Genomic DNA, 26871 nt, shown 5'->3' with positions numbered 1-26871 from the left:
ACTGGGAAAGTCTTGCAGAAGAAGGTAGGGTTTGGCTGTTAAACTGTGTCTAACCTTTGACCCAGCAATACTGCTACTTGATCGGTACCCCAAAGAGATCAAATAAAGAGGAAAAGGACTTGTATGTACAAAAATATTTATAGCAGCCCCTTATGTAGTGACAAAGAATTGGAAACTAAAGGGATGTCCATCAAATGGGGAATGGCTGAACAAGTTACGGTATGTGAATGTGATGGAATACTACTGTGCTTTAAGAAATGATGAAGGGGATGGTTTCAAAAAACCTGGGAAGTCTTGTATGAACTGATGCAAAGTGAAGTGAGCAGAACCAGAACAACTGATACAAATGACAGCAATCTCGTGCAGGTAATCAACTCTGAAAGACTTATTAATTCTGATCAACACAATGACCCTCCACAATTCCAAAGACCTTATGATGAAACATGCTATCCACTTTGAGATGGAAATGGAAGCATATTTTTTCCTCTTTTTCTTGCCTTTGTTTTTTTGAAACATGGCTAATGTGGAAATTTGTTTTGTCTAACTGTGTATAGTTGTAATGAGTTTTGTTTTTTTTTTTCTTTTCTTCTTAATGAGTAAGGAAATGGGAGGGGAGGAAGAGAATTAGGGATGGCAAATAAAGCAAAATTGTTTTTTTTTTAAAATGGTGGATTTTTTTACATGATGGAACTTGAAGGAAGCCAGGGGAGGTAAAAGGCAGAGATGAGGAGGGAGAACAATTTAGGCATGCGGGATAGCCAGTGAAAATGTCCAGAACCAGACAGTCTTGTGTGGAGAGACCAGTTTCACTAGACTGCAGAGGATGCAGGGTTTAAAGTCTAGAAATCCAATCTAATACAAAATATTTTTATTAACCAGCTACTTCGTGATAGGCACAGTTCTAAGTGCTAATGATACAATTAATTAAAAGACAGTCTCCACCCTCAAGGAACTTACAATCTAAAGGAGAAGACATGACATAAAAGATGGTAGGAAGTGGGGTAGGGAATGTAGGAAATGTAGGAAGGGGTCAGGGATTTAAAACCTGAACAGAACATTTTACATTAGATTCTGGACGTAACTGGGAGCCATTTGGCCTGCACTTTAGGATGATCACTTTGACAGCTGAGTGGAGAATGGATTGGAGTAGTGAAGACTTGTGGTAGTGAGACCAACCAACACGCAACAACAAAGAATCCCCCCTCCAAATAAAACCACTTAAAGATTAATATAGGTGTCAGCTTTTAATTCTAAATATTTAGTGGATACGAATATATAATAACTCAGTCTCTTAAGAAGTACACATTCTGAAACAGACTACAGCAGTGTCAAAACACACTAGCCAACCAAAGAGAACTAAAAATGGAATGCTTAGGAAACTAACCTGAGCTCCCTTCCCCCACCTCAGAATGACCAGAGAACCACCTCCTTCCCTCTCTTGCCAGGGATAAATCTCTCTATTCCCATAATTCTCATGCTACTGGGGGTCAGAACATATTTAGAAAGTTAAGAATAGATTCAAGATGTAGAATGAGACACAATTTTTCAGACATGGGCAATGTAGGGATTTGTCTAACTTGACTATGCATATTTGCTACAAAGGTTTTGCTTTTATGTTTTTCTTTTAAATTGAGGAACAAAAAAAGTACATGCTTATTAATTAAAATATAAAATAAGCTAAGACAAAACAGTTTTGTACCTATACAAGAAAAGCTCAATTTTTGTTTTTTTAGCAATTGATACACTATAAGTTGGTATAGAACACAGAAGGTAGAATTGTAGAATTGGAACATCATCTCATACAATTTTACATATGAAAATCTTGAGGCTAGAAGTGAATTGGCTTGCCAACATAACCCAACTAGTTGGTGGCAAAGCTGGGATTAGAATCAAGATCTCGAGTCCCTGTCCTGTGCCCTTTCCACTCTACCTCAGTCTACCTTGGGTTGAAAAGTCTTAGAGGACATATTTTGAGTTCAGAACAATTAAAAGAAACAAAAAACATAAACAACCACCAACTGTGAAAACAAGACTGAAAGCAGAAAGGTTATTATTAAATTACATTATACTACTCAATTTCTGACTTTCCTTTCTAAGAGTTGAAGACAGCCACAATGAATATTAAGTGACAACAATCAGACTGTCATTTTTCCCCAAACATGAGCTCTGAACAATGTTTCGCTGCCAGCAGGGCCAAAGCATGGAGGAAAAAGAGATCGAAATGCAAACAACTTGGATTCCTGCTGCAACTGTAAATGGCAGGAAGCAATTCTAGTCCAAAACATGAGCCTCAAGAGTAATTTTTTACCAGAAAGCAAGGACAGAATAACAATAGGATATGGGCTTTTTGCATTTAATATATTCCTGAGTTTAGAGAAAAAAGTATAAAAGATTCTTGGGCTTCCAGCTGGTCCTGCATTCCCACAATCTGTTTTTCCCCCAGGTCCATTTTTAAAGAAGAATCACAAACAAGCCTGTGAAAAAAAATCAAGCAATCAAAAGCAGTATGTATAAGCAAGACTAATGTGTAGCAGATTCTACTGAGTTTTTTGGGCATTATTCACACTTGGAGATTGATGGTTCAAATGTGTTTGCTTATGCTTATATGCTGTTATCATACAGGTGGTCCAGGAAAACACGCAAAGAGATTCAGCTCATTGGCTCTTCACCTTCAGTGTAATAAAAACAAATGGCCTAGACTGTTAAATCTGAATGAAAACTGGAATCAACTCCACATAAAAAGGTCTTTTAATGGATTCCTACAGAACAAGGTGGGGAAAGGGAGGAAAAAACTCAAGTTAACACGATGAAATCATAAGCTCAAGAAGCAGGTAGGTGGGCAGAGAATAAAATACTTGCCCTGGAGTCAGTTAGACTTAAGTGAAAAAGCTGCCTCAGGCACTTACTGCCTGTGTAATTCTAGGCAAGTTACTTAACCTCCCTCAGCCTGTTTCCCCTTCTGGAAAAAAAAAGGACAGCAATAGCATGGACCTCACAGATTGGAAGGACATGTGACAGCATGCAAAGCACTTTGCAAATCATAAAGTGCTATACACATGCTAGTTGCCATTTCTGTCTTTGTACACAGTAGGCACTTAATGGCAGCTGGGTGGGGCAGTGGATAGAGTGCCAGATCTAGAAGTCAAGAAGATGCATCTTCTTGAGTTAAAATCTGGCCTAATGAGGAATCTTACTACCTATGTGACCCTGGGCAAATCACTTAAAACTGCTTGCCTCAGTTTCCTCATCTATAAAATGAGCTGGAGAAGAAAATTAAAAAACCACTCTAGTATTTCTGCCAAGAAAATCCCAGATGGGGGCAGAGCTAGATGGTGGCTGGAAAGCAGGGACTTGACTAAAGCTCTCCCCCAAGACCCTCCAAACACCTATAAAAATGGCTCTGAACAAATTCTAGAACTGCAAAACCCACAAAATAGCAGAGGGAAGCAGGGCTCCAGCCCAGGACAGCCTAGATGGTTGCTGCGTAAGGTCTACTGCATTGTGCTGAGAGAGGAGTTGAGCAGAGCCCAGTGTGGGCCATGCCTGGACCAGCCAGACTGGGAGCTGGGCAGAACAGGCCTTAGCACCCTGAATCAGTGAGTTATATAGTTATCAGACTTCTCAACCCACAAACATCAAAGACAACAGACAAGGTTAGTGGGGGAAAAAACTGCAGGGAGAGAGTGAAAGGAGCTGGTGATCAGTCACCACTTGGAGGGGGGGGGGGGGGCAAAGAGGAGATGGTGCAGCTATGAGGCTGCTTCCAGAGCTACAGCTGCAGTTGCTTCCTGCTTCAGGCCCACCTGATAGGAGGAATTAAGTGGCAGATCAGAGCAGGAGTGCAGAGCCTGCTTAGATCTCAGTCCCAGTCCAGGTTGATGGTTCTTGGGGCAGGAGAAGCGCTGGTGTGGCAGAGCTTGCTGCGTAGAAATAGCTCTGAAAACAACAGCACAGCCCCCCAAAGCTTGGGACAAAGTACTCTCTACTATACAAGCAGTCATACCCAGACAAAAAGCTCAAGCGTCAAGTAGTTGGCTGGGAACGTGGCCAGGCAGCAAAAACGCTCTCAGATTCAGACTCAGAATCTGGAATCTTTCTTTGGTGACAAAGAAGACCAAAACATACAGCCAGAAGAAGTCAACAAAGTCAAAGAGCCTACAACAAAAGCCTCCAAGAAAAACATGAACTGGTCTCAGGCCATGGAAGAGCTCAAAAAGGATTTGGAAAAGCAACTTAGAGAAGTAGAGGAAAAATTGGGAAGAGAAATGAGAAGGATGCGAGAAAACCATGAAAAACAAGTCAACGACTGGCTAAAGGAGACTCCAAAAAATACTGAAGAAAACAACACCTTAAAATCCAGACTAACTCAAATGACAAAAGAGCTCCAAAAAGCCAATGAAGAGAAGAATGCCTTGAAAGGCAGAATTAGCCAAATGGAAAAGGAGGTCCAAAAGACCACCGAAGAAAATACTACCTCAAAAAGAAGACTGGAGCAAGTGGAAGCCTGTGACTTCATGAGAAATCAAGATATTATAAAACAGAACCAAAGGAATGAAAAAATGGAAGACAATGTGAAATATCTCACTGGAAAAACCACTGACCTGGAGAACAGATCCAGGAGAGATAATTTAAAAATGATTGGACTACCTGAAAGCCATGACCAAAAAAAGAGCCTAGACACCATCTTTCAAGAAATTACCAAGGAGAACTGCCCTGATATTCTAGAGCCAGAGGGTAAAATAGAAATTGAAAGAATCCACTGATCGCCTCCTGAAAAAGATCCCAAAAACAAAACTCCTAGGAATATTGTCACCAAATTCCAGAGCACCCAGATCAAGGAGAAAATACTGCAAGCAGCCAGAAAGAAATAATTTAAGTATTGGGGAAACACAATCAGGATAACACAAGATCTAGCAGCTTCTATATTAAGGGATGAAAGGGCTTGGAATATGATATTCTGGAGGTCAATGGAGCTAGGATTAAAACCAAGAATCACCTACCCAGCAAAACTGAGTATCGTGCTCCAAGGCAAAATATGGACTTTCAATAAAATAGAGGACTTTCAAGCTTTCTCAGTGAAAAGACCAGAGCTGAATAGAAAATCTGACTTTCAAATACAAGAATCAAGAGAAGCATGAAAAGGTAAACAAGAAAGAGAAATCATACGGGACTTAATAAAGTGGAACTGTTTTGTTTACATTCCTACATAGATAATGTGTATAATTCATGAGACATATATATTTATGTATGTATGTATAGACAGAGGACACAGGATGAGTTGAATATGAAGGGATGATATCTAAAAAAAAAAATCAAATTAAGAGATGAGAGAGGAATACATTGAGAGAGGGAGAAAGGGAGAGATAGAATGGGGTAAATTTTCTCGCATAAAAATGCAAGAAAGCAGTTCCCTGGAAGGGAAGACGGGGCAGGTGAGAGGGAATGAGTAAATCTTGCTCTCATTGGATTTGACCTGAGGAGGGAATAACATACACACTCAATTGGGTAGCTTAATCCACAGGAAAGAAGGAGAAAGGAGATTAAAAAAGGGGGGACGAGAGAAGGGAGGGGAGAGGGGGGAGGAGGTAATCAAAAGCAAACACTTTTGAAAAGGGACAGGGTCACGGGAGAAAACTGAATAAAGGGGGATAGGATAGGAAGGAGCAAAATATAGTTAGTCTTTCACAACATGAGTATTATGGAAGGGTTTTGCATAATGATACACATGTGACCTATGTTGAATTGCTTGCCTTCTTAGGGAGGGTGGGTGGGGAGGGAAGAGGGGAGAGAATTTGGAACTCAAAGTTTTAAAAGCAGATGTTCAAAAAAAAAGTTGTTTTTGCATGCAACTGGGAAATAAGATATACAGGCAATGGGGTATAGAAATCTATCTTGCCCTACAAGAAAGTAAGGAAAAAGGGGATGGGCAGAGAGCGGGGTGACAGAAGGGAGGGTGGAGTGGGGAATGGGGCATTCAGAATATAGGCCATCTTGGAGTGGGGGGAGGGTAGAAATGGGGAGAAAATTTGTAATTCAAACTCTTGTGAATATCAATGCTGAAAACTAAAAACATTAAATAAGTAAATGAATGAATGAATGAATGAATGAATGAATGAATGAATGAATAAATAAATAAATAAATAAATAAATAAATGACGGCTAAAAAAGAGAAAATACCAGATGGGGGTCAAGAAGAGTCAGACACAACTAAAATGAATGAACAACAAAAAGGTACTTAATAAATGCTTATTAAATAGCTGAACATTATCTTTCAAATGTGTTATTAGATAAAAATCCTCACTGAGGTTTCTGCTTACAAGAGGCACAAAAAGTTCTTACATATCTAAGTACATCTAGTAGATATAGCACTGGAACATCCCTACAATCCTGGAAAAGGTCAAGACAGCTTCACCTTAACTCACAATCTTAGGGCGTACCCAAAGTATACCAAATCTAGATTCTGATTTTCTCCTTTAACAGCTGGGTCATTCAGTCCACTAGCCTGGTTTTTCTGAACAAGAATAATATTCTAAGTAATTTCCTGACATTAAAATGTAATAATAGTGAAGCTGCAGCCTTCAGGAAAGACTTAGCCCATCAAACATTGTTATTGTTTGGAAACACTGATAGCTATGGAGTTAGAAGGCACCGCAAAGACCATCTAGTCTAATGTCTTTAATTTTACAGATGAGGAAACTGAGGACCAGAGGTTAAATGACTTGCCTAAGGTCACACAAGCAGTAAATGACACAGATGCTGATTAGAGGTACAGAGAAGGTATACAAGAGATGTTGTAAGGGAAAAAATGACAAGAATTGGTAACTGATTGGAAATGTGGGCTAAATGAGGAAGGAATCTAAGATGACATCCAAGTGGTGAACTGTGTAACTAGAGAAAGTGTGCCCATTAAAAACAAGACAAAATGAAGACAAACAGAAAACACCTTGTTTCAAGCTGACTACTGAATTCACAGATAGAAGTTAAGGGTATATTTTAGCAGCATATCAAACTTGATCAGAATCTGCCAACTCTTTCAAAAGCGATCATGGGACAGATGGATACTTTAACTAACAGGTGTGAAATGATGTGGCTTCACAACAACCACCACAACTGTAAATTGTGGCAGCCCTCATATATGGATGATGACACCACCATGGATTGGTTTTCCAAAAGTGGTCATGGCTTATGCATTCTTATAACCACAACTCCTTGGACTGATTGACAAAGCACCTCAGATAGGGAAGCTAGAGGGAGAAGCACACTCTATACTGATGGCTGTGGAATATCACAAGGTCCTTCGAGGGCATTAAACAATTCTAACAATGGATAAGTTCAGATGAAAGACGAATGAAATGAGGCTGGCTAATGATGTCTAATGCTTTCTGCTACACTTTGGCTACAAGATATACATTCTTTCAGTAAAAAAAGAAAAAAAAAGTTCCCAACAGGTGGGATATTATTATGCTATTGCCCAATGGGCTATACCCATCCATGGGGGGAATAACCAATGTGGCCACCATACCAAAGCTGAGGTCCCAAAGTAGGTGCCCACTGCTTGAGGAATGTCTGAAGAAACTGCTTCATGGTGTAAGAAAGAAATATAACTTTACCATGAGAAACAAATATAAAGAATTCAGAGAAAACTTAGGGAAATTTGTATAGACTGATGCATAAGCAAGTAAACAGAAGGAGCAGAGCAATGTAGACCATGACTACAATAACAAGAAAAGAACAATCCTAAAAACACCAGGACACTGTCACCTTGACTTCACAAGACTGAGAGTAGGATGTGTACCTCTTACTCAGAAGTGGCAGATTATAGGAGAGGAATGAGACAGACACTAGCAAACATGGCTACAGTTTATTTTCTTCAGCTACATTTCTTTGAAATGACAGGGAGAGACAAAGACATTTGTTTAAAAAAATGAGCTGCAAGACTGAAAAAGCGAGGGAGAGAAACTATCCATCTTTATTTGTGTATATAAGTACACAACTAGGAGTACCTAAAAAAGAATATCTAACTCCTTATTTTCACGAACTCTCTAATGGAAATAAGGCATGCTCTTCAATCACAAATGTAGGTGACAAACCATAGTAGTATTAGCATGCCTATGATTCTGTCACCAAGAGAAATTACAAATAGCTTTACATCACATGATATTATACAGATGGAGATATAGGTATCTCAAAACATTGTTTATGCTTAGCACTTTGGAATTACTGCAGCTATTAGATTGGTCACATGGTTGGTCGCAGTCTTCTTGTCTATAGAGACACTTATATGATGTAACTGGCCAACTACTGGGGTCCACTGGGGTGACTCCTTGGACTACCAAATGGGCCCATAACACAAACATGGTTTTAAGAACCCCTGATAATGAACTGTAAGGTCTTCAATGCACTGTGCACACATTAAATCATTTTTATATAAAGAACAACACATTCTACAAATCTTAGCTCAGAATCATTATGAAAATAATACCAAGTGTATTCCCTTTAGCAAAACAAGAGATTTTTTCCTGTGATAGGAAAATTCAACCCAATCCATCCTAACACAAAGCACTTACTACATGTCAGGCACTCTGTCTGCTAGGTACTACAGATACAAAGACAAAATAAAATACAAAAGTACCTGCCCTCAAGGAGGTTTACATTCTAGGGGACTAAAATTCTGAATAGAATTGCTTACACTAGCTGAAGAGAGATGTGATTTTACTTACTTGCTTTCTTGTGTAGTAACTTGTGAGTGGTCCAGCTTCCCTTAAAACACTCCTAAAATTGCAAATATTATAAAAGTTAGTGTTGTACCTTCCTTAGTAGAAATACACTGAAATTTTGGGGAATGAGAAGAGCTCTGATCGCTTACATGGCCAAACAGACCATGAGTAATTGTAGTTTCTCTTGGTAAAATCTTAGGGAAAAAACAAATATTCATGACATCTGTTCCAATATTCACTTCAAAAAGCAGATTAAGCTTAAACCACTGGTAATAACATAGTGTTCAAAGAGGTCAAAATCATATTACTGAATACTTGTTAGTATAGTTTCATTCTATTCATATACCTTTATTTTAAGTACAATCATTTTTGAAATTATAACAATGATTTTATGCAAGGCTCATTTAATTTGAAATACAAATGGTTTACAGTTTATTTCACTACATTTGTATATACTTTCCTTCACAGAGCTCAAGATACCATACAAGTAATTCAAACTGTAGCAAGAGCTTTCACATGAATATAAACAGATACTCCATTTTCAAACACCCAAAGGTCATGAAAAGACGAAAGGAAAGGCAACTCCATCAGTCACCGACTGAGCCATTAGTGAGCACTGACCACATGCCTGTTAAATCTGAGATACTGTAAATGAAAAATGAAAATGGCCTCTCAAGGAGCTGACACCTTATTGGAGGAAACATAAATAAGTATGTGCAAAATAAACAGAAAATAAGAGAGATGAACAGGGAAGAGGAATGGCATAGGATGATCACACTACTTAAATAATGTTTAGCCTAACTGTATGAGAGTACCATTAAGGCAACTATGGCAGACCAGGAGTCAGGAAACCCCATTCTAGGCCTGGCTCTGTCTCTCATTAATTAGGTGTGTGACTGTGGGCAAGTCCCTTGATTCCTCAGGGTTTCAGTTTCCTTCCTCATCTATAAAACTAAGATATTACCTGCCCTATCTCACAGTATTACTTGGAGAATCAAATGATGTGATGTGAATTAATATATGCTAAACCACTTTGAAAGCTATAGGCTGTTATTTTAGTATTATTTCATTCAGTCCAACAAATATTTATTAAATGCCTACTATGTGGAATGCATTCTGCTAGGAAATAAGAATTTCTTTTGGGCAATGAGGTTTCATATCTATGATTTCATCTGTATAAAACACAGTAGTGTGTGGAAACTTCTACTATAGGTACCTATTAACAACGCAACTTTAACATATATAGCATTAAGAGAGCTGCCTGGGATAATGAGAAATCAAGTGGCTTGCCCACTGTCACAAAGTCAGTTTGGGTCTGAGGTTAAGACTTGAACTCAGATCTTCTTAACTTTAAGGTCTGATCTCTATCCACTATGCCACGCTATTTCTTGGGTGATGGAGAAACAAAGCTTTAACAATGCCATCCCCTACATGGAGTTTATAGCACAAATTTCTTATTTGTTTTTACCACCACTACTATTAAGTTTCAAATGTAACAAAAATCAAGAAAAGAAAAAATGTAAAAGGTAAATGCGTTGGCTATTTTGGAAGTGGTCATTCTTGGGGATATTTGTAGAAGAGACCCCACATTGGGAGGCAGGTTGAGTTAGACAGATGACTTACTTCTAGAAGTAAGATTCCAGTTCTAGGAGTCTATTACTCTTTGATATAGAAGTTTTTAAAAATATTGGCAGATTTTTAATATGACTAAATCCACTGCTATTCGCTGGTACTGCCTTTTCCTGGGAAATAAAAATATAAAAAGTAACTGACAAAATCATGTATGCAAAACCAAAAACAACATACATAACTCGGTGCATTTAAGCACAACAAAGTTATATAATCTAGATTTTTTTTTTTACAATAAATTCTCTTCTCTCTCCCCTCTCCTCAACTATATGAATACTATATAAAACGAGGGACTTGTTAACAAAAATGGAAAATACTATTTTAGGCAGCTTAAAATAAGATTATGCAGTTCTCAGTTCTCATCTTCCTCTTTGTAGTTCTTCACGAGTTGGAAAAGAAAATCAAGTTTTCGCTGCTTTTTCAACTTTACAATTTACAACGAATGAATTGGGGATGGGAAGAATGCAAGCATTCTTTAAATTTATAATTCAAATTCTGCTACTATGAATTAGACAGAGGTAGTTGCTATCTAGTGGCCCTGAAAAAAGGAGATAAGGGTTCTTACACAATATGACACACAGTGACTATGATGGGGCAAGTCATTCAAACCTCAGGGCCTCAGGCAACTCTCTAAGAATAGAAATTGCAGAGAAGGCTTTGGTAAGGAGTGTTAGGAGTTCCCTACACCAAAGCAATCACAAGTCCCGTCCCTTTCCCTGAGATTCGAAATATATTTTAGAATGGTCTCCCTCCATATACACTAGTGAAAACAGAAATGGGGTGTTCCTGCATAAAATGCTTATTTTAGTCTTTCTGAATAATCTGTAAAGGGGCACTGGGAATGCCATTTATGGCCATGACAGTCAAATCAAGAAGAATTTATTATGTACCTACCATGTACCAAGCCTTATGCTAAGTGCTGGGGATACAGAGAAAGGCAAAAATAGTAGAGCTATATATAGTGTGAGCTCCAGGAGCTCACAGTCTAATGGAGGAGACAACATGCAACTAGATACAAACAAGACATAGATGGATGAACTGCAAAGAATCTCAGAGGGAAGGCATTAGTATTAAGGGAAAGGCTTAATACATGGTCCATAGCTTGCTGGGATTTATGTGTAAAACTTCTTAAAAGATTATATAGACTATATTGCCTTGATTAAGTAAAACTTCCAATCCACAGTATATGATGTCATTTTGCTACTCCTTCACATTTTTTTGCACTGTATACAAAAGGAATTGGTTCATAACAAAAAAATTTGTCAACCACCTCCCCACTTATTTCTTGAAAAACAAACCAGAGAAGCACTGACAAATTTAACATAATCTTGGGGCAGTTTACCACCCTTTTCTAATGCTCTCCCAGCAAATAAATATCCTTGCTAAAATGACCATCCAAAACAGAATTCTATGCTGTAGATAGGAATTGATCCAGACTGAATTCAGGGCTATTAACTTCTTTGTTACTTTCTATGCCTCCTCTCTTAATCTGGTCTTGAGTGACAACAACAATATATGTTAACACATACTGAGCTTATAGTCTACTAAAAGCTCTACATCTTCAGGAAAATTGAAATCTAAGCACACATAGGTCGCATCTAATACCTATGCGTTTCTCTTTTTAAGCCAAGTATATGACTTTATATTTATTTCTATTAAATTTTCATCTTATTTTATGTGGTCCAATGTTCTAGGCCTGTTGAGATCATTGTGGATCCTGATCTGGTGCTCTAACGTGTCAGTGGTCCTTAACTAAGAAATATACTATTTAAAACTTTATAGACAGTCAATAGTTATTTATTGATAATCTCAAAATGGATTCAGCTAGTCTGTCACTATCATTGGGAAGTGGAATGGAAATGCACAGGTCTAAAAGTCATATTGTATTTTACTGTTTCATCTCTCAGGTGGATGGACTGAGAAGAATCTGCTTGTGGACGAAGCAATGACTGTGGCTACAGGGCATTGTGCTTCTTGAGCTAATTAACAACAATAAGTTTATATGGTACTTAAGTTTGAGACTCACTTTACAAATATTATCTCATGACAACCCTATGAGGTAGGTGTTTTAACTGTATAGACGTACAGATGACGAAACTGAGGCAGACAGAAGTTAAGTCACCTTTGTTAGGTCACATTTGAACCGAGGTCTTCTTTACTCCAGGCAAAGTACTCAACCAATATCACCTAGCTGACTCCTTGGTGTCACCAAGTGGCAAATCAAGTAACTGCTTGGGGATTATTGGAAAAATAAAGATCGTTAATTCATAATGTCAGGTGGATTTCATGAGTTTTGCCTCAGAAGAGAAAGGTGAGTCACTGATCACCAGGAGGTTGCTTTAAGGCTCTGGAGTGGTGAAAAAACAAACAAAAACAAAATTGCAATGGTAAAGGAACTAAGATAAGAAGCAACCAGGAGAACCCACAAAGAAGACAACATTCAAGGTTCCACTGCATTGCTGGGGAGCCTGCTGACTGGCTAGGGGCAAGGCTGAATGAGCCACTAGGCTTGAGAGCTGCCCTCTACTGCCCTCTCTGGTTTCAAAGGGAATCAGGAGAAGCAGGGCTTTGCATCTGTTTTGGTGCTAAGAACAGATTGGGAACCTACTGGACATCTTGCAATCCAGTTGAGTGAGGAGCTGCCTGGGTGGGTCTACTCTGCCCCAGCGGCCAACCTGGGGTTTTGCCTTGAGCTATGCTCTGCTTTGAGACTGGGCTGAGAGGATCTGACAAAGTACAATCCAGAGATCTGTGTTGCCCAGAGCCAAACTGGAGAGTTTGGCAGTTCCCAGGCTTAAGGGAACAGCATAAACTCTGTAAAGGGTGATCGTTGATGTAAAGGAGCTTGTCAGTGTTTCATTCAGTGTGGAGAAGATCTGTGCAGAAGGGTGAGGAGGATCAAAAGGGAAGTTGCAGCAGTGAAATGGTGAGAGACCAAAGACATAAAGACCTGCAGGCCAGAGCTGAGAGCTGCTCTCAACACATGGGTTTTCCTCACTAAGGTTAGGTTAACCCTGTTAGGTTTCCGTGTGTGCCAGTCTCCATACCCACCCCCCCCAAACCACACCAAAAACCAGACACTGGGCATATCAACCAATCAACAAGTATTTATTAAAACCCCACTGTGTGCCAAGCACCACAGTTAAGTGGTTCGGGGGCTACTAGGAGGTACAGTGGATAGAACACTGGGATTGGAGTCAAGAAGATCTGAGTCTAAATTTGGCCTCAGACACCAGTTATGTGACTCTGAGCAAGTCACTTAACCCCTACCTGCCTCAGTTCCTCAACTGTAAAATGGGGACACACTGGAGAAGGAAATGACAAACTACTCCACTATCTTTACCAGAAAACCCTATGGCCTTTTAATAGTCAGAGAGGACTCAACAACAACGTACCAGGCACTTTGGTGGCACTGGGGATACAAGTACAAAGAGTGAAACAATTCCTACTTGCAGTGAGCTTACTTGCTAATGGGAGAAACAACAAGTACACATAAAAACATATACAAGGTAAGCATAAAGCTGATACAGATATGCCAAAAAGGTATTTAAATTTAAATCACATTAGCAATTGAGATGCGGGTGGGGTGGCTGAGGTTGCTACAGATATGAAACGTTGAACTTTCAGATATTATCACTGTATTATTAGTTTTATTTTGTTATAAGGGACCTCTCATGAAGCAAGCATTATCTGTAAGTATTTGTAATGTAAGAAAAAAATCAATAAAACTGGAGTGGGGAGAAGGAAGGGACTGCATGAGGCAGAGGTATAAGGAGGAAGTGTATTTCAGGCAAGAGGCATGGCCAGTGCAAAGAGATGAGACAAGAGATGGAGGGGGTCGTATGTGAGAAAAATGTTTGGGCCAGGTAGCATTAAAAACAGGGGAGTTTATGTTTGTTTATGTTTATGTTTGTTCCTGGGTGGACATTGTGGAGAATAGGAGTCACACAGGTCTGTGCTAAAAGAATATTTACTATGGCCACAAGAGTGTAAGACGGACTGAACAGGGAGAACAGTTAATAAAAAAGCTGCTGCAACAACTGGGTGAGAGGTGACGAGCCTCAACTAAAGGGGTAGCTGTGAGGATGTAGGGAAGGACTTAGATGCAAGAGATGTTGTGAAGGGAGAAACGGCCTAAAATGCCTAAGAACTATCCCAGTTGGCCAAGCTTTGATCTTCTTGACAAAGAGAGAGAGATATGATAGCCAAGGACAAAACTATTGGAGAGAATGAGCTCATTTGTGCAATATTACAGAAGGGGACGGTGGTGTAGCAACTAAAGAGCCAGCCTTGTGATCAGGCAGAACTGGGTTCAGGTCCCACTTAGGACACACATGGGCTAGTGACTGCCCTCTTACTTCTCAGTGCTCCAGGCAACTCTCTCAAGAATAAGGAATTACTGAGAACATGCTGATTTGTATTTGTAGATGGAACTTCTTCACCACAGAGGTTCCCTACTTATCAACAAAATCACAGATCTTATTCCTAACTTGTCACTATAAAAACCAGGAGTGTGAAGAGGTCTGTCAAAAAGACTGCTGTGAAACCCATCTAAGCCAAGTCATACCCAGAATAACTGTGGGGGAAAAAAGGACTGGAAGATTAAACAGACATGAAACTGAAGACCTGAGCAATGTGACCTACTGGACAGAGCAATGGCTCCAGATCAGGAGAGGTGGCTTTAACATTAGACAGGTGAGGCACTCAAGCCCTGAATGACCAGTTTCATCATTTGTAATACAGAAAATTATATATGTCCTACCCAAACTCATATGGTTGTTGGGAGGAAACAGTTTGCAAAAATTAAAGTTGCATACTTGTTGCTGTTGTTGTTAGAAAAGATTTGCCAGTATTTTTGTAGCAATTATCAATGATAGTGTAACAATCATATTTGAACTCAACATCACAGTTCCTAACATGCTCTAAGAAGGAATGATACGGCTCTTAAGAAGAGGAAATTAAGAGTGCTAGTGGCTGTGACAAAGCAGACCAAAAGAAATCTATGCTGGAAGCAACAAAATCATAGAAAAGTTAGGCATTGCTTTTTTCAAAGAGGAGGATTTCAAAAGAATGGTGAAATTCTTGGATAGTATTATTGGCCCCAAGGCAAATGTGAGAAAGTATCAGCAAACAACACTTCATCTGCCTACTTTCACATCTCCATAAAATTGCTATAAAAGTGGTCTACACATAAATCAAGGATATCCTTGTTAAAAACTAGAGGGAAACACTCAACAGTTAATTTTTGCAGCAAGCTACATTTCATATCACACTAACAACTAATGTATTCCACTGTTTGTCAGTTACCCCTCCCCCACCAAAGGCACCTGACTCAGCAGAGCAAAATATAGGTTTAAAGGTTTTCCCACAACTGTCTTTCATGTACATTTAAAAAGTATGCAAGATCCAGGACAGACACAACTATGGGAATAACCTCATTCAACGGTCCTTTGATAACCAATTGTCAAGGGAGACAGGGCCCAGGCTTGTGAAAAGTACTCCCCAATGACCCGGAGAACTGTCCTACAGAAGGATGAAACGGAGTGATCAGAAAGAAGGGACTTTGAAACATTCCAAAGTCTCCTCAATAAGATAGCCATTCGAACAGATGAGTCTATCAATACAGAAAAACAACCAAGCCAATAAAGGATGATATACTATCCAGATTATAACAAGAAGTTGGATGGGTGAGTTAGCGTATGTACCTGAGTTAAGTATTAACAAATAAACAAGCTGAGGCCAGACTTGAAAAGGAAGAGGAAAGCTGACTAAACTACGTTAGGGAAAGTTAACTACATTTTCAAAAAATCATAAGCCGTTCCCTGATTCAAGAGCCCACCTTTTTTTTAACACTACTGTCCTCCATTCAATGATCTACGTAGCTATGAAATCACGAAAAACAAGACAATTTATTTATTTCTGGCCATGACCAACGTGTGGATTTGCTTTCCTTAACTAGGCTCATTGGTAACCTGGGTTTTGACTTTCCCTTTTAGTCACCCTAAAAATGTCCCACATTTATACATCATGTTTTCACAATGAACAGCCCCAATGCCTGGTAGATTTGTCAGGAAAGGCAAATTTTTTAAGCATAGTTTATACTCATTCTCTGGGGATCCTTCACGCTGAAGGTATAACTGCTCTTCCTAGAAACATCATCTCAACTTTGTTATGACTACTAGCCAAACCACCCTGATTCTTAAAGCCAGATAAATTTAGGCTATCCCACCTGCCAAAGGAACAAAAATTAAATTAAACATTTGTTAAATCCTTCCCAGACAACTCCATACCATGCTCTCTCACCTGAACTATGGTCTCTACCCCTGGGATTACTGGATTTGTCTGGATTACTTGTATCCCCAGGCTTAGCACAGTGCTCTAGCACACAGTAAGTACTTAATAATTAAATTTAATAAACATTTATTAAATGCCCACACATGCCAGGCATTGTGCTAAGCACTGGGGATACAAAAAGATACAAAAGACAATCCCTGTTCTCATGGAGCTCACAATCTAATGGAGGAGAAAACATGCAAATTAACATATACAAAGCAAGCTATACAGGATAAACGGGAAATAATGAACAGAGGGAAGGCACTGGAGCTGGAGAAGGCTTCTAAGGAGGATTATAGCTGAGGCTTAAATGAAGCCAGGGAGGTCAGTAGTTGGAGCAGAGGAGGGAGAGCATTCCAGGCATGAGGGACAGCCAGAGAGGATGCCTGGAGTGGAGAGATAGAGGGTCTTACTGAGAGAAGAGCCAGGAGGTCATGGAGATGCAGGCTCACCGGCTATGTCAATCTATCTACTATCTCCCTACCTGCTGAGGGCAGAGGCAACGTGCTCGGCTGAGGTCCAAAGTTGAGTTAAAACACTGGCACTGCCCAAATGACCTTTACTATCTAAGGGGGATTATGTGCTATAACCCCAAATTAACTGAAACACAAAATAACCATTGGATGAGAGGTGCAAAAAAGGGGATCTGAGACCTAAGGAAAGAGATGGGCATTAAAGACTAGGTGGAGTCACAGAAGGCTTCATCCTCTTCAATTCAGGGCCAAGATTCTAAAACTTCTTAGCCTCAGGGGCCTTCTATACTCTTAATTATCTAGGCTGCTCTTCCCCCCTCCCACACACACAAAGTGCTTTTATTTATGTGGATTATGAGGAAGTAACTGTCTCAGTATTAGCACGTCAACAGTTTTGACCTGGTGGACCCTTGGTCCACCCTTGGAGAGCCTCTACCTCCAGCACCATAAGGTGAAATGACCTGTCCAGAAGGGAAGCCCAGCAGCCAGAAGGTATCAGAGGCCCACGCATGATCCATTCTGCCATGTTGTCTTTTCTGGAGAAACCAAGCGAACTCTGCGCCTAGGTTTGCCATCCACAAAATGAAGGGGTTGAACTAAACTCTTTTTTCCATCTCTTAAAACTCCATACTATCTTCCTTGTGTATGGGAAGGACAGTGAGGATTTCTAAAAAGCTTTTCTCTCAGATTACCCTAGGCCTTCTATAATCAATCTAATTAGGTCAGAAAGAGTACATGATTCCTTAGGCCACTGTCATCCCACTTCTTGTACTCCATTATCGAAAACTATCCCACCAAGCATTTGTATCTACACAACTGAGCTGACGTCAGTTCTCACTGTACAATATTTATGTTGATGTGAGCTAAGTCTCTAGGTACATCGAGATATATTTATCTAACAAATAAACAAATCTGAGTTTGTCTGCTATGTTCAGTGTTGGGCTAAATGCTTAGGAAAATACAAAAAAGTGAGAAGCAAGGTCCTTGTTTATCAAGAGGCTTAAAGTCTAGATAAATGGAGAAAAGACAGACCCAGGCAAGGCTGAACAAGAATGCAAAAACTCAAAGAGCTGAACCAATACAACATATGATTAGGTGTCAAGTGAGTGGAGAGGAGAGGGCAAAAACAGGCAACAGAAAGATCAGGGGCTTTTGGGGGAAGTATGAGTGTTTGTGTTTGTGTTTGTGTGCGTGTGTGAGACACCAACCATCTGTAATGTGTTACCTTCCTCCGCTATTTCATTGCTTCCCTCACATCCTGGTAGGGAAAGGGGGGGTTTCTTTACCATTTTGGTGTGGTGGACAACTATGGCAATCTGTTAAAGTCTATGAACTCCTCCTTAGAATGTTTTAAATACATAAAATAAAATACATAGGATTATAAAAGAAATCAATTAAATGGGAGGCAAGGAAAAGAAAGGAATAAGCATCTATATAGTACCTATTAGATGCCAGACATATTGCTAACAACTTTTTTTAAACAAATATCTCGTCTAATTCTCACAACAAACTTTTAAAGTAGATGCTGCTATCGTTCCCATTTTATAGTGAAGAAACTGAGGCAAAGAGGTGAAATGATTTTCCCAAAGTTACATAGCTACTGAATGTCTGAAGCTGTATTTGAACTCGGGTCTGCCTGACTCCAGGACCAGGGCCCTATACAGAGTGTGCCACCAGCTGCCTAACTAGGGAATTAGCAATAATTTTTTTTAAAAAACAAGGTCACAGGCCTCAAAGTAAAAAGCCATGCTATGACTTAGTCACAGAATGTTAGTTCCAGAAGGTACCTTGGAATTCATCTCATCCAATGCTCTTATTTTACCAAAGGGAAACTAGGCCCAGGGAGGTGCAGTGGTTTGTCCAAAGGCACACAGCTAATGAGCAGCAGAGCAGGATCTAGAACAAGCCAGGTTTTCTGACTTCTGGGTACTTGAGAAATGCAGTTACAGAAGACTTTTAGGCAGAGAAGAAGCAGGTTTAAGTAGGGTTTTAACAAGATGAATATGACCTCGCTATGGACGACGGACTGGAAGTCAGATTTTAGTTTTACAAATACAGGAGACCCAGTGATGCAGGGTGGTGCATTGGGTTTGGAGCCAAGAAGGCCAAAGTCCAAATCTGGCCTCAGATACTTACTAGCTGTGTGGCTGTGGGCAAGGAACTCTACCCTTCTGTCTGCCTTAGCTTCCTCATCTGTAAAAACGGGGATAATGACAGCGCCTACCTCCCGGGGGGGTGTTGTGAGGATCAAATGAGATGGAATAACATAAAACTAAGTACTATAAAGATTTTTGTCATTATTATGATTAGGTATTCAGGAAGAGAACTAATCTTGCCTTGTAAGCAAAGTATGTTACAGGAGGCTTTCACTATAGAGCTAATTGGTACTTACCCAACAAATACAGACTGAGAAAGTGTCATTTGAATTTTCTGTCACTAGAATTTTACTTTTTAATGTTCAGAGGGAGCATTTCACTCAGAGGAATTATAAAGGGAATACTCTGTAAAGCAAGTAACCAAGCTCCAACTAAATTATTTTTGAAAGTATGTATTTTCAAATATTGTTTGTTTGAAACATCTTGTTCCCATGAGGGCGGGGCATGCTTTGGGCATAGGTTCCAATCCTCCCTCCCACACTGGCACTCTCAGTGCCCTGGCAACTCTGGCACTCTTCTCAAGTTACAGATAAGATCAATGGAAAGAGGTTCCCACACACCAGTGAGATTACAAGACATAAAAAAAAGGGAAAGATTTTATCCACAGCAAAGCCAAACTAATGAATGCAGTAATGAAATTCTATTATAATAAGCTCAAACACAAACTGCTGATGAGACCATTCTATCCCTCTCAGACTGCTAATGCCGTCCTCCCTAGCCCAAAGAAATGATAGACACTAACAGTGTCTCTAGTGATAGAATATAACCTCCTCTGGGACAGGGTCTGTTTGACTTTTGTCTTAGTATCTAATCCCAATGTCCAGCATAGCACCAGGCACACAGATGGCAATTAGTAAAGGCTCGTTATTATAAGCAGCTAGGTCGCATGGTGGGCAGAACACTGGACTTGGGAGTCAGAAAGACCTGAATTCCAATCTAGCTTCAGACACCCACTGGCTGTGTCTCTCTGGGGAAGTCACTTGGCTCCTTGGAGCCCTCCATTTATATAAAATGAGGTAACAGTTCCTACCTCTTAAGGCTGTTTTAAGGACCACATGAGATAACGTGTCCAAAGCACTCTGCAGACTTCAAAATGCTAGATAAATGCTAGCTATTATTAACTGATTAACTATTACTATTTGATAATTAAATTATTATTAACTGGTAACTGATGAAAAGCAGGTAAGTAATCCTGCCCAAATGCAATCCCTCTTACAAGTACGAAAATTACTCCTTCAGGAATACAACTTCCAAGAGCACCGAGAGGTGGCCAAACACAAGGGAAAGAATAATGGACTTAGAAGTCAGAAGATCTGGGAGTTCAAGCCCAGCCTTGCCCCTTACTGTTTATGAGACACGGGTGAGTCCCTGACCCTCTCCTGAGGGACTTATGGGATGATTTAGAGCTGGAGGGGCTTTTTTAGGCCACCTGCTCCAACTCCCTCAGTTTGCAAAACGGAGCCATAGGAGTGAAGTGCTTTCCCCAAGGACACAGACAGGAAGCAGCAGACCCAAGGTTCTACGCCAGGTCTCTGACTTCACTGTTGAAAAGACAAGCACAACCTTCCCAAAGAGCCGCCACGATAACAGGTTTACAACACTTTTCTTCAGAATCCAGTAACGTAGGTGGTGTGTTATTGTTCCCATTTTGCTGCTGATGAAACTGAGATGGACAGTGAAGATGCTAATGTCAGAGCCTGAATCTGGAGCTGACACTCTGGATTCCAAATCCAGGGGGCTTGTTCTTCAAGGCAAACAGAAATGAACACTGAATGGGCAGGTATTAGTAAAATTAAAAAGGAAAAGAAAAAATGCCATTGTAGGAGCCCAAACTCAAGAGAGTTGCCAATACATCTTCTATTCCAGACCATGCCAACTAAGTTATAATGTGTTTTCAGCAATAAAATCAGGGAGTTTCAGAAGAGAGTTTTCATCAAAGCAGTATCTCTCACTTTAAGAATAGTCATTCTAACCTAGCACCTACTAAATATGACACATTTTCAGGTATGCTTAAAGGAATGGGCTTTCTGGTTAGTCAAATATTTTAAATGAATGAACAAGCATTACCAAATTTCTAAAAAACAAAATATAATTAAAAACCCTAACACCAGAACTATAATGGTTTATTCACTTTATCTTTCCTGGATAACTTGAAAATTCATTGAATAGACTCTGGAGACATAAAGGAGAGGCAGCTTAGAACAGTGAACAGAGAGGAGAGGCTGCAAATTTGGGAAGACCCAGGTTCAAATCTTGCCTCTGGGTGACCCTAAGAAAGTAACCTAACCATTTAGTGTCTCAGGCAACAATCTAAGAACAAAGATTGTAAAAGAGTTAACAATCTACATTGATTTCAATCATTTTTCAGTTGTGTCCAACTCTTTGTGACCCCATTTGGGGATTTCTTAGCAAAGATACTGCAGTGATTTGCCATTTCCTTCTCTAGCCCATTTTACAGATGAAGAAACTGAAGCAAATAGGGTTGAGTGACTTGTCCAAGGTCACACAGCTAAGTGTTTGAGGCTGGATCTGAACTCATGAGAATGAGCTCCTGATTCCAAATCCAGTGCTCTATCCATGAGCTGCCTAGCTGCCCAATTTACATTGAGCCCTAATGAAATTACAGGTCTAGACAGGAGAGAAAAGGATTCACAAAGAAGTCCCAAGCATTACAATACCCTTTTATTATACTCAAAGAACAGAACAGTGCAGTAGAGTGTGCTGGACATGAATCAATGAATCAACGAATGAATGGATGAATTAAGGAGCAGGTACTGTGTTAAGTTCTGAGGATACAAACTGAAGCTAACAAGATAGTCTCTGCCTTCAAAAAGCTTACATTCTAATGAGGGAAGACAAAACATAAAGAAGAACCAAAAAGGGCAACGTGCTACTAAACTACAGTTTATAAGTGGTTGGAATGTAAAGATAGGCCTGGTGCAGGTGAACATAAAGGTGAAAGCTCCCATACTAGAGTTCAGAGCCTCAGGGAGGGAGCTCACATGCAGAGGACAAGACTGAAAAGGATGACTTGAAAAAATGATTTAAAATCATAAGGACCTGGATTCAAACATTACCTCTGACATTAGCTGTAGGTCCATGACTAAATCTCTAAGACTCACTAATAAACTAAGGAGTGGAGGGGTTAGATATTAATACATCCAATATCAGCTACAAAAAAAACAGCAGCTCTCCCTAATGTCCCTTTTTAGGGGAAAGACGAAGAAGGGAAAACGATCCTCTAAATAATAAATAGGCCACATATTGTCAAAATGTTACAAAAAGTAATTTTAAAATGTCCTTTTAGGGTTGCAAATTCTGAACTCTAGATATCCTGTCTTCTTCATATCTAACTTTGGGTTATTCTTTGGAAGGAGGGGGAAGGACTCATTGTTGGCTCTGATATTAAAGTTCAGGAGATTTACCTTCATCCTGGATTGCAGGTGTCTGTGAAACTGCTGCTAAAGACCATTATTACCATGTTGTGTTTTCATAACTCTGGGCATTATTGGATTTGAACAGAATTGTCAGAAAACACCAAGCAGGAGAACTGGATAAAATCAACGTATTGCATACCAACTACACATAAGATATTATTATCAAATAAAAATTCCTCACATGAAAAAAGGATGGGGCTCAAGGTTTCCAAAATTAAATCATCTCATGTAATGACTTGAAGATGATTGATACAACTATAACTAACAGGTTAAGAGAACTACAGGGTGTTCCGAAAGTCTGGACACACAGCAAAAATGCGTATTTTCAAGAAATGAAATGAATGAAATTTTTATTTAATTGGAATATTAACAAATAACATCTTCAATATGATTTCCATTATTTGTGATGCAAAGGTTGATGCACTTTGCAAGATTCACATGAACTCGATGCAATAACTCCACATTGCCATCAACTGCCTACGTGTCCATACTTTAGGAACACCCCGCCCTGTATGTCCAACTAAATGAGGTGGGAGGACTTGACGAAGCTCCTTAAAGTAATGACCTACAACTAAGCTCCAATGCAGCCAGCATCTATTTCTCAACATGCTATTTTCCAAAGGGCTTGTATAAATTTAACAGGTGAGTTGTTTTTTCAAACCAATGCAAGACAGAGTGTGGACACATTGCAGGCCACCTTTCACTGTCACATGTCCTTAAAAAACAAAAACTGAAGGATGAATGGCTCTTCAACACTCAATTAAATGTCTCCAACAAAATACAGGTATGTTTAATTCTTTTATCTACAGCAAACAGCATGCCTTGATAGGGACAACAATATTCCTCCAAACTCCAGCTTGTTTTTCTAATATTTTAATTTTACCTAAAAATTTGAAAAAAAAAAATCAAATTAAAACTCCTTAATTCCTTGAATCACTGAATTGACTGTTTCTCAAATATATTGTTAAAGATGATGAAGTATATACCCCTCCTGGGATGGAAAAGTAGGAAGGGTAGGGGCAGAGTGGTACATACATATTTACTCTTTGGTTGTTTTTGTTTGACTGTTTTTCCTCCATTACAAGGGAAAGTTCAAATGCTGGGGGAATGAGAGGGGGAGAGAAGAAAAAATCAGAAGCCATACTGTAAAGACCAAAAGGTTAAAAAAAAAAGGTATTTTTAAAAATAGAAGAGAAATAAAATGCATTTTTCACATCCCTATTTTCCATTTCCTAGTGGAATGTAAATTTCTTGTGAGCTAGGACTATTTCATCTTTTCCTTTCTATATTCCAGAAATGAAATTCTTTTGCAGGAACAAACATGCCATTCATGTGTAGATATACCTCAGGGCTCTGTCCTGGGTCTTTTTCTCTCTACACACTCAGTGACCTCATCAACTCTCATGAGTTCAATGATCATGTCTAAGCAGGTGACTCTCAGATCTATACATCCAGCTCTAGTATCTGTCCTGAATACCAGTCCAATCTCACTGTCTCTTGGACATTTCAGATAGGATATCAAACTCAGTATCTCCAAAACAGAACCCAATGTCTTTTCTCCTGAACCCACTCCTCCTATAATCTTCCCTATTTCTGTCAAAGAAACCACCAGCCTTCCAGTCACCCAGGTTTGCAGCCTATGAGTCATCCTAGACTCTTCACAAAACGATCAGTTACTAAGTCTTGTCTATTCAAACTCTGTAACATCTATCACTTCCAGGGGTAAATGGTAAATGTTTAACAACTGGGTCCCTGGAAAAGATTAACACACTTTTAGATTTAATCTGCATTAACATTTTCTCAGTCACTTTCTCAAGTCTAGATAACCAAAAAAAAAAATTAATTAAGCCCTGATTTGTAGTATTTGCCAATTTCAGACATGTAAGGCTCACAGTGAAAATTTAACTACCAGAGTCTGGTACAAGCTGGATCCATTTATCCCCTTCTCTCTGACCACACAACCACTATCCTAGTTCTGGCCTTTACCACTACCTGCATGAACTATTTGAAAAAGTTTCCCAACTGATCTTCTAGCCTCCTTACGGCTAGCAAAGTAATTGTCCTAAAGCAATGGTCTAGCCATTACATTCCTCTGTTAAAAATGAACTACAGTGGTTCCCTCTAGGATCAAATACAAACTCCTCTGGCATTTAATGCCAGTACTTTTAGGAGGGCAAGGTGTTTTCCCCACACCTGAGGGCAAGTGATGTTTCATTTCTGTCATTACATCCCAATGCTAAACACAATGCCTAGCCCAGAATGTAATAATAAATGCTTATTGGTTAACTGATTTTAACAGCCAAGAAATAACCTATTACTTAAGAAATGTATACTAATATACAGTGTACCTAGCAACTTAAGAGTAAAGACTAAACACAAAGCTATGAAAAAAAATAAGAAAAAGATATGCCTTGTAACTGAAACAGCTATATGATCCGTTGTGAGGACCAAAGAAATATTTGTAAAGCAGTTAGTATAGTACCTGACACATAGTAGACACTATATGTCTACTACTACTAGCCAAATGCTTACTCCTTTCTTTTCCTCCCTCATAAAATAGAGAGATATAGTAGAAGATAAGCAAATGTAATTAAAGTTTGAGAAGACATCTATATGAGCAGTCATCACTAATATTTAAGAATTAGCTTCTAAGGAAAAATACTAAGAGAAAAAAGAATGGAAAAGATCTGCAAAGACTTCTAGAACAAACTCTTTTCACCATCAAAGGACCATACTTACATTCTTATAGCACAGTTTCAAATGTGTTTATAGAGGCAGTCTAAGTGATACTAAAGAAAAGAATAGCCGGACTAGATCAATAGTACATAAAATCTATGCTATAGACAACATAATTGTGAGGGCATTGAGGGACTGGTTCTCAAGGTATCTGAAGGAGAAGATGGTAAAGGCATAGATGAAAAAAATCTATCAAAAAAAGGTGACAAAAGTTCACTCATAATTACTTACTTAAATGCCTATTTCCTCATCTGTATGATTTTATAATAATGTATGAATACATGAAGTATACCCTTGATGAGGGTATTAGATGGGAGTAAGAAAGTTTGTTCAAGCAATATTCCACAGGAGATCACATTGAATGTCTTCAAAGTAACTAAAAGCCACACAGAATACAAGATGCCAATGCTTATTGTTTGTTGACTATAAAAAAAAGAATGATTTAGTAAAGTAAATGAAGTCTTAAAGGTTCTCCTCCAACAAGGTGCCACCCATGCATTTATACAAATTAGGTTGGAATCCTTTAATGATCTAACAGAGATAGCCTAGTTTAATTACTCTCAGATCATTAATATTAAATGAGGCATAATACAAAGAGATGTATACTCTCCAGGTGTCTGCCATAATCATGGAAAAGGCAATGCAAAGTCCAAATCAAAAGATTCCCTATAGATGAAGTCCTCCACAAGTGCTTGCTGAGAGATGACATTGTGCTGACTGCACCAAGTCCCAAATTCCAGAGCTCCCCAGATCAAGGAGAAAATACTGCAAGCAGCCAGAAAGAAACAATTTGAGTGTTATGGAAACACTATCAGGATAACACAAGATCTAGCAGCTTCTACATTAAGGGATGGAAGGGCTTGGAATATGATTATTCCAGAGGTCAAAGGAGTTGGGATTGAAATCAAGAATCGCCTACCCAGCAAAACTGAGTATCATGCTCCAAGGCAAAATATGGACTTTCAATAAAATAGAGGACTTTCAAGCTTTCTCAGTGAAAAGACCAGAGCTGAACAGAAAATCTGACTTTCAAACACAAGAATCAAAAGAAGCATGAAAAGGTAAACAAGAAAGAGAAATCATAAGGGACTTACTAAAGTTGAACTGTTTTGTTTACATTCCTACATGGAAAGATGATGTGTATAATTTATGAGACCTCAGTATTAGGGTAGCTGAAGGGAATATACATGTATAGAGAGACAGAGGGCACAGGGTGAGTTGAATATGAAGGGATGATATCTAAAAAAATAAAATCAAATTAAGGGATGAGAGGAATATATTCAGAGGGGGAGAATGGGGTAAATTATCTCACATAAAAGTGGCAAGAAAAAGCAGTTCTGTAGGAAGGGAAGAGGGGGCAGGTGAGGGGGAATGAGTGAATCTTGCTCTC

At 39.2% G+C, this 26871-nt stretch overlaps 1 protein-coding gene across 2 annotated transcripts in view; it reads right to left on the bottom strand.

Annotated features, from left to right (window-relative positions):
• METAP1 (methionyl aminopeptidase 1) overlaps positions 1-26871 on the bottom strand; it is a 63165-nt gene that overhangs the window by 24381 nt on the left and 11913 nt on the right. For both annotated transcript variants that reach the window (XM_036763311.1, XM_036763312.1), the window contains exon 2: positions 8721-8772. In XM_036763311.1, coding sequence (XP_036619206.1) covers positions 8721-8772 — 52 coding nt within the window. The remainder of the gene's footprint in view (positions 1-8720; positions 8773-26871) is intronic.

The sequence above is a fragment of the Trichosurus vulpecula genome, chromosome 6 (assembly GCF_011100635.1).
Source record: "Trichosurus vulpecula isolate mTriVul1 chromosome 6, mTriVul1.pri, whole genome shotgun sequence".
NCBI lineage: Eukaryota > Metazoa > Chordata > Mammalia > Diprotodontia > Phalangeridae > Trichosurus > Trichosurus vulpecula.
The sequence above is the reverse complement of the archived record's forward strand: the minus strand, read 5'-3'. Positions and strand labels throughout refer to the sequence as shown.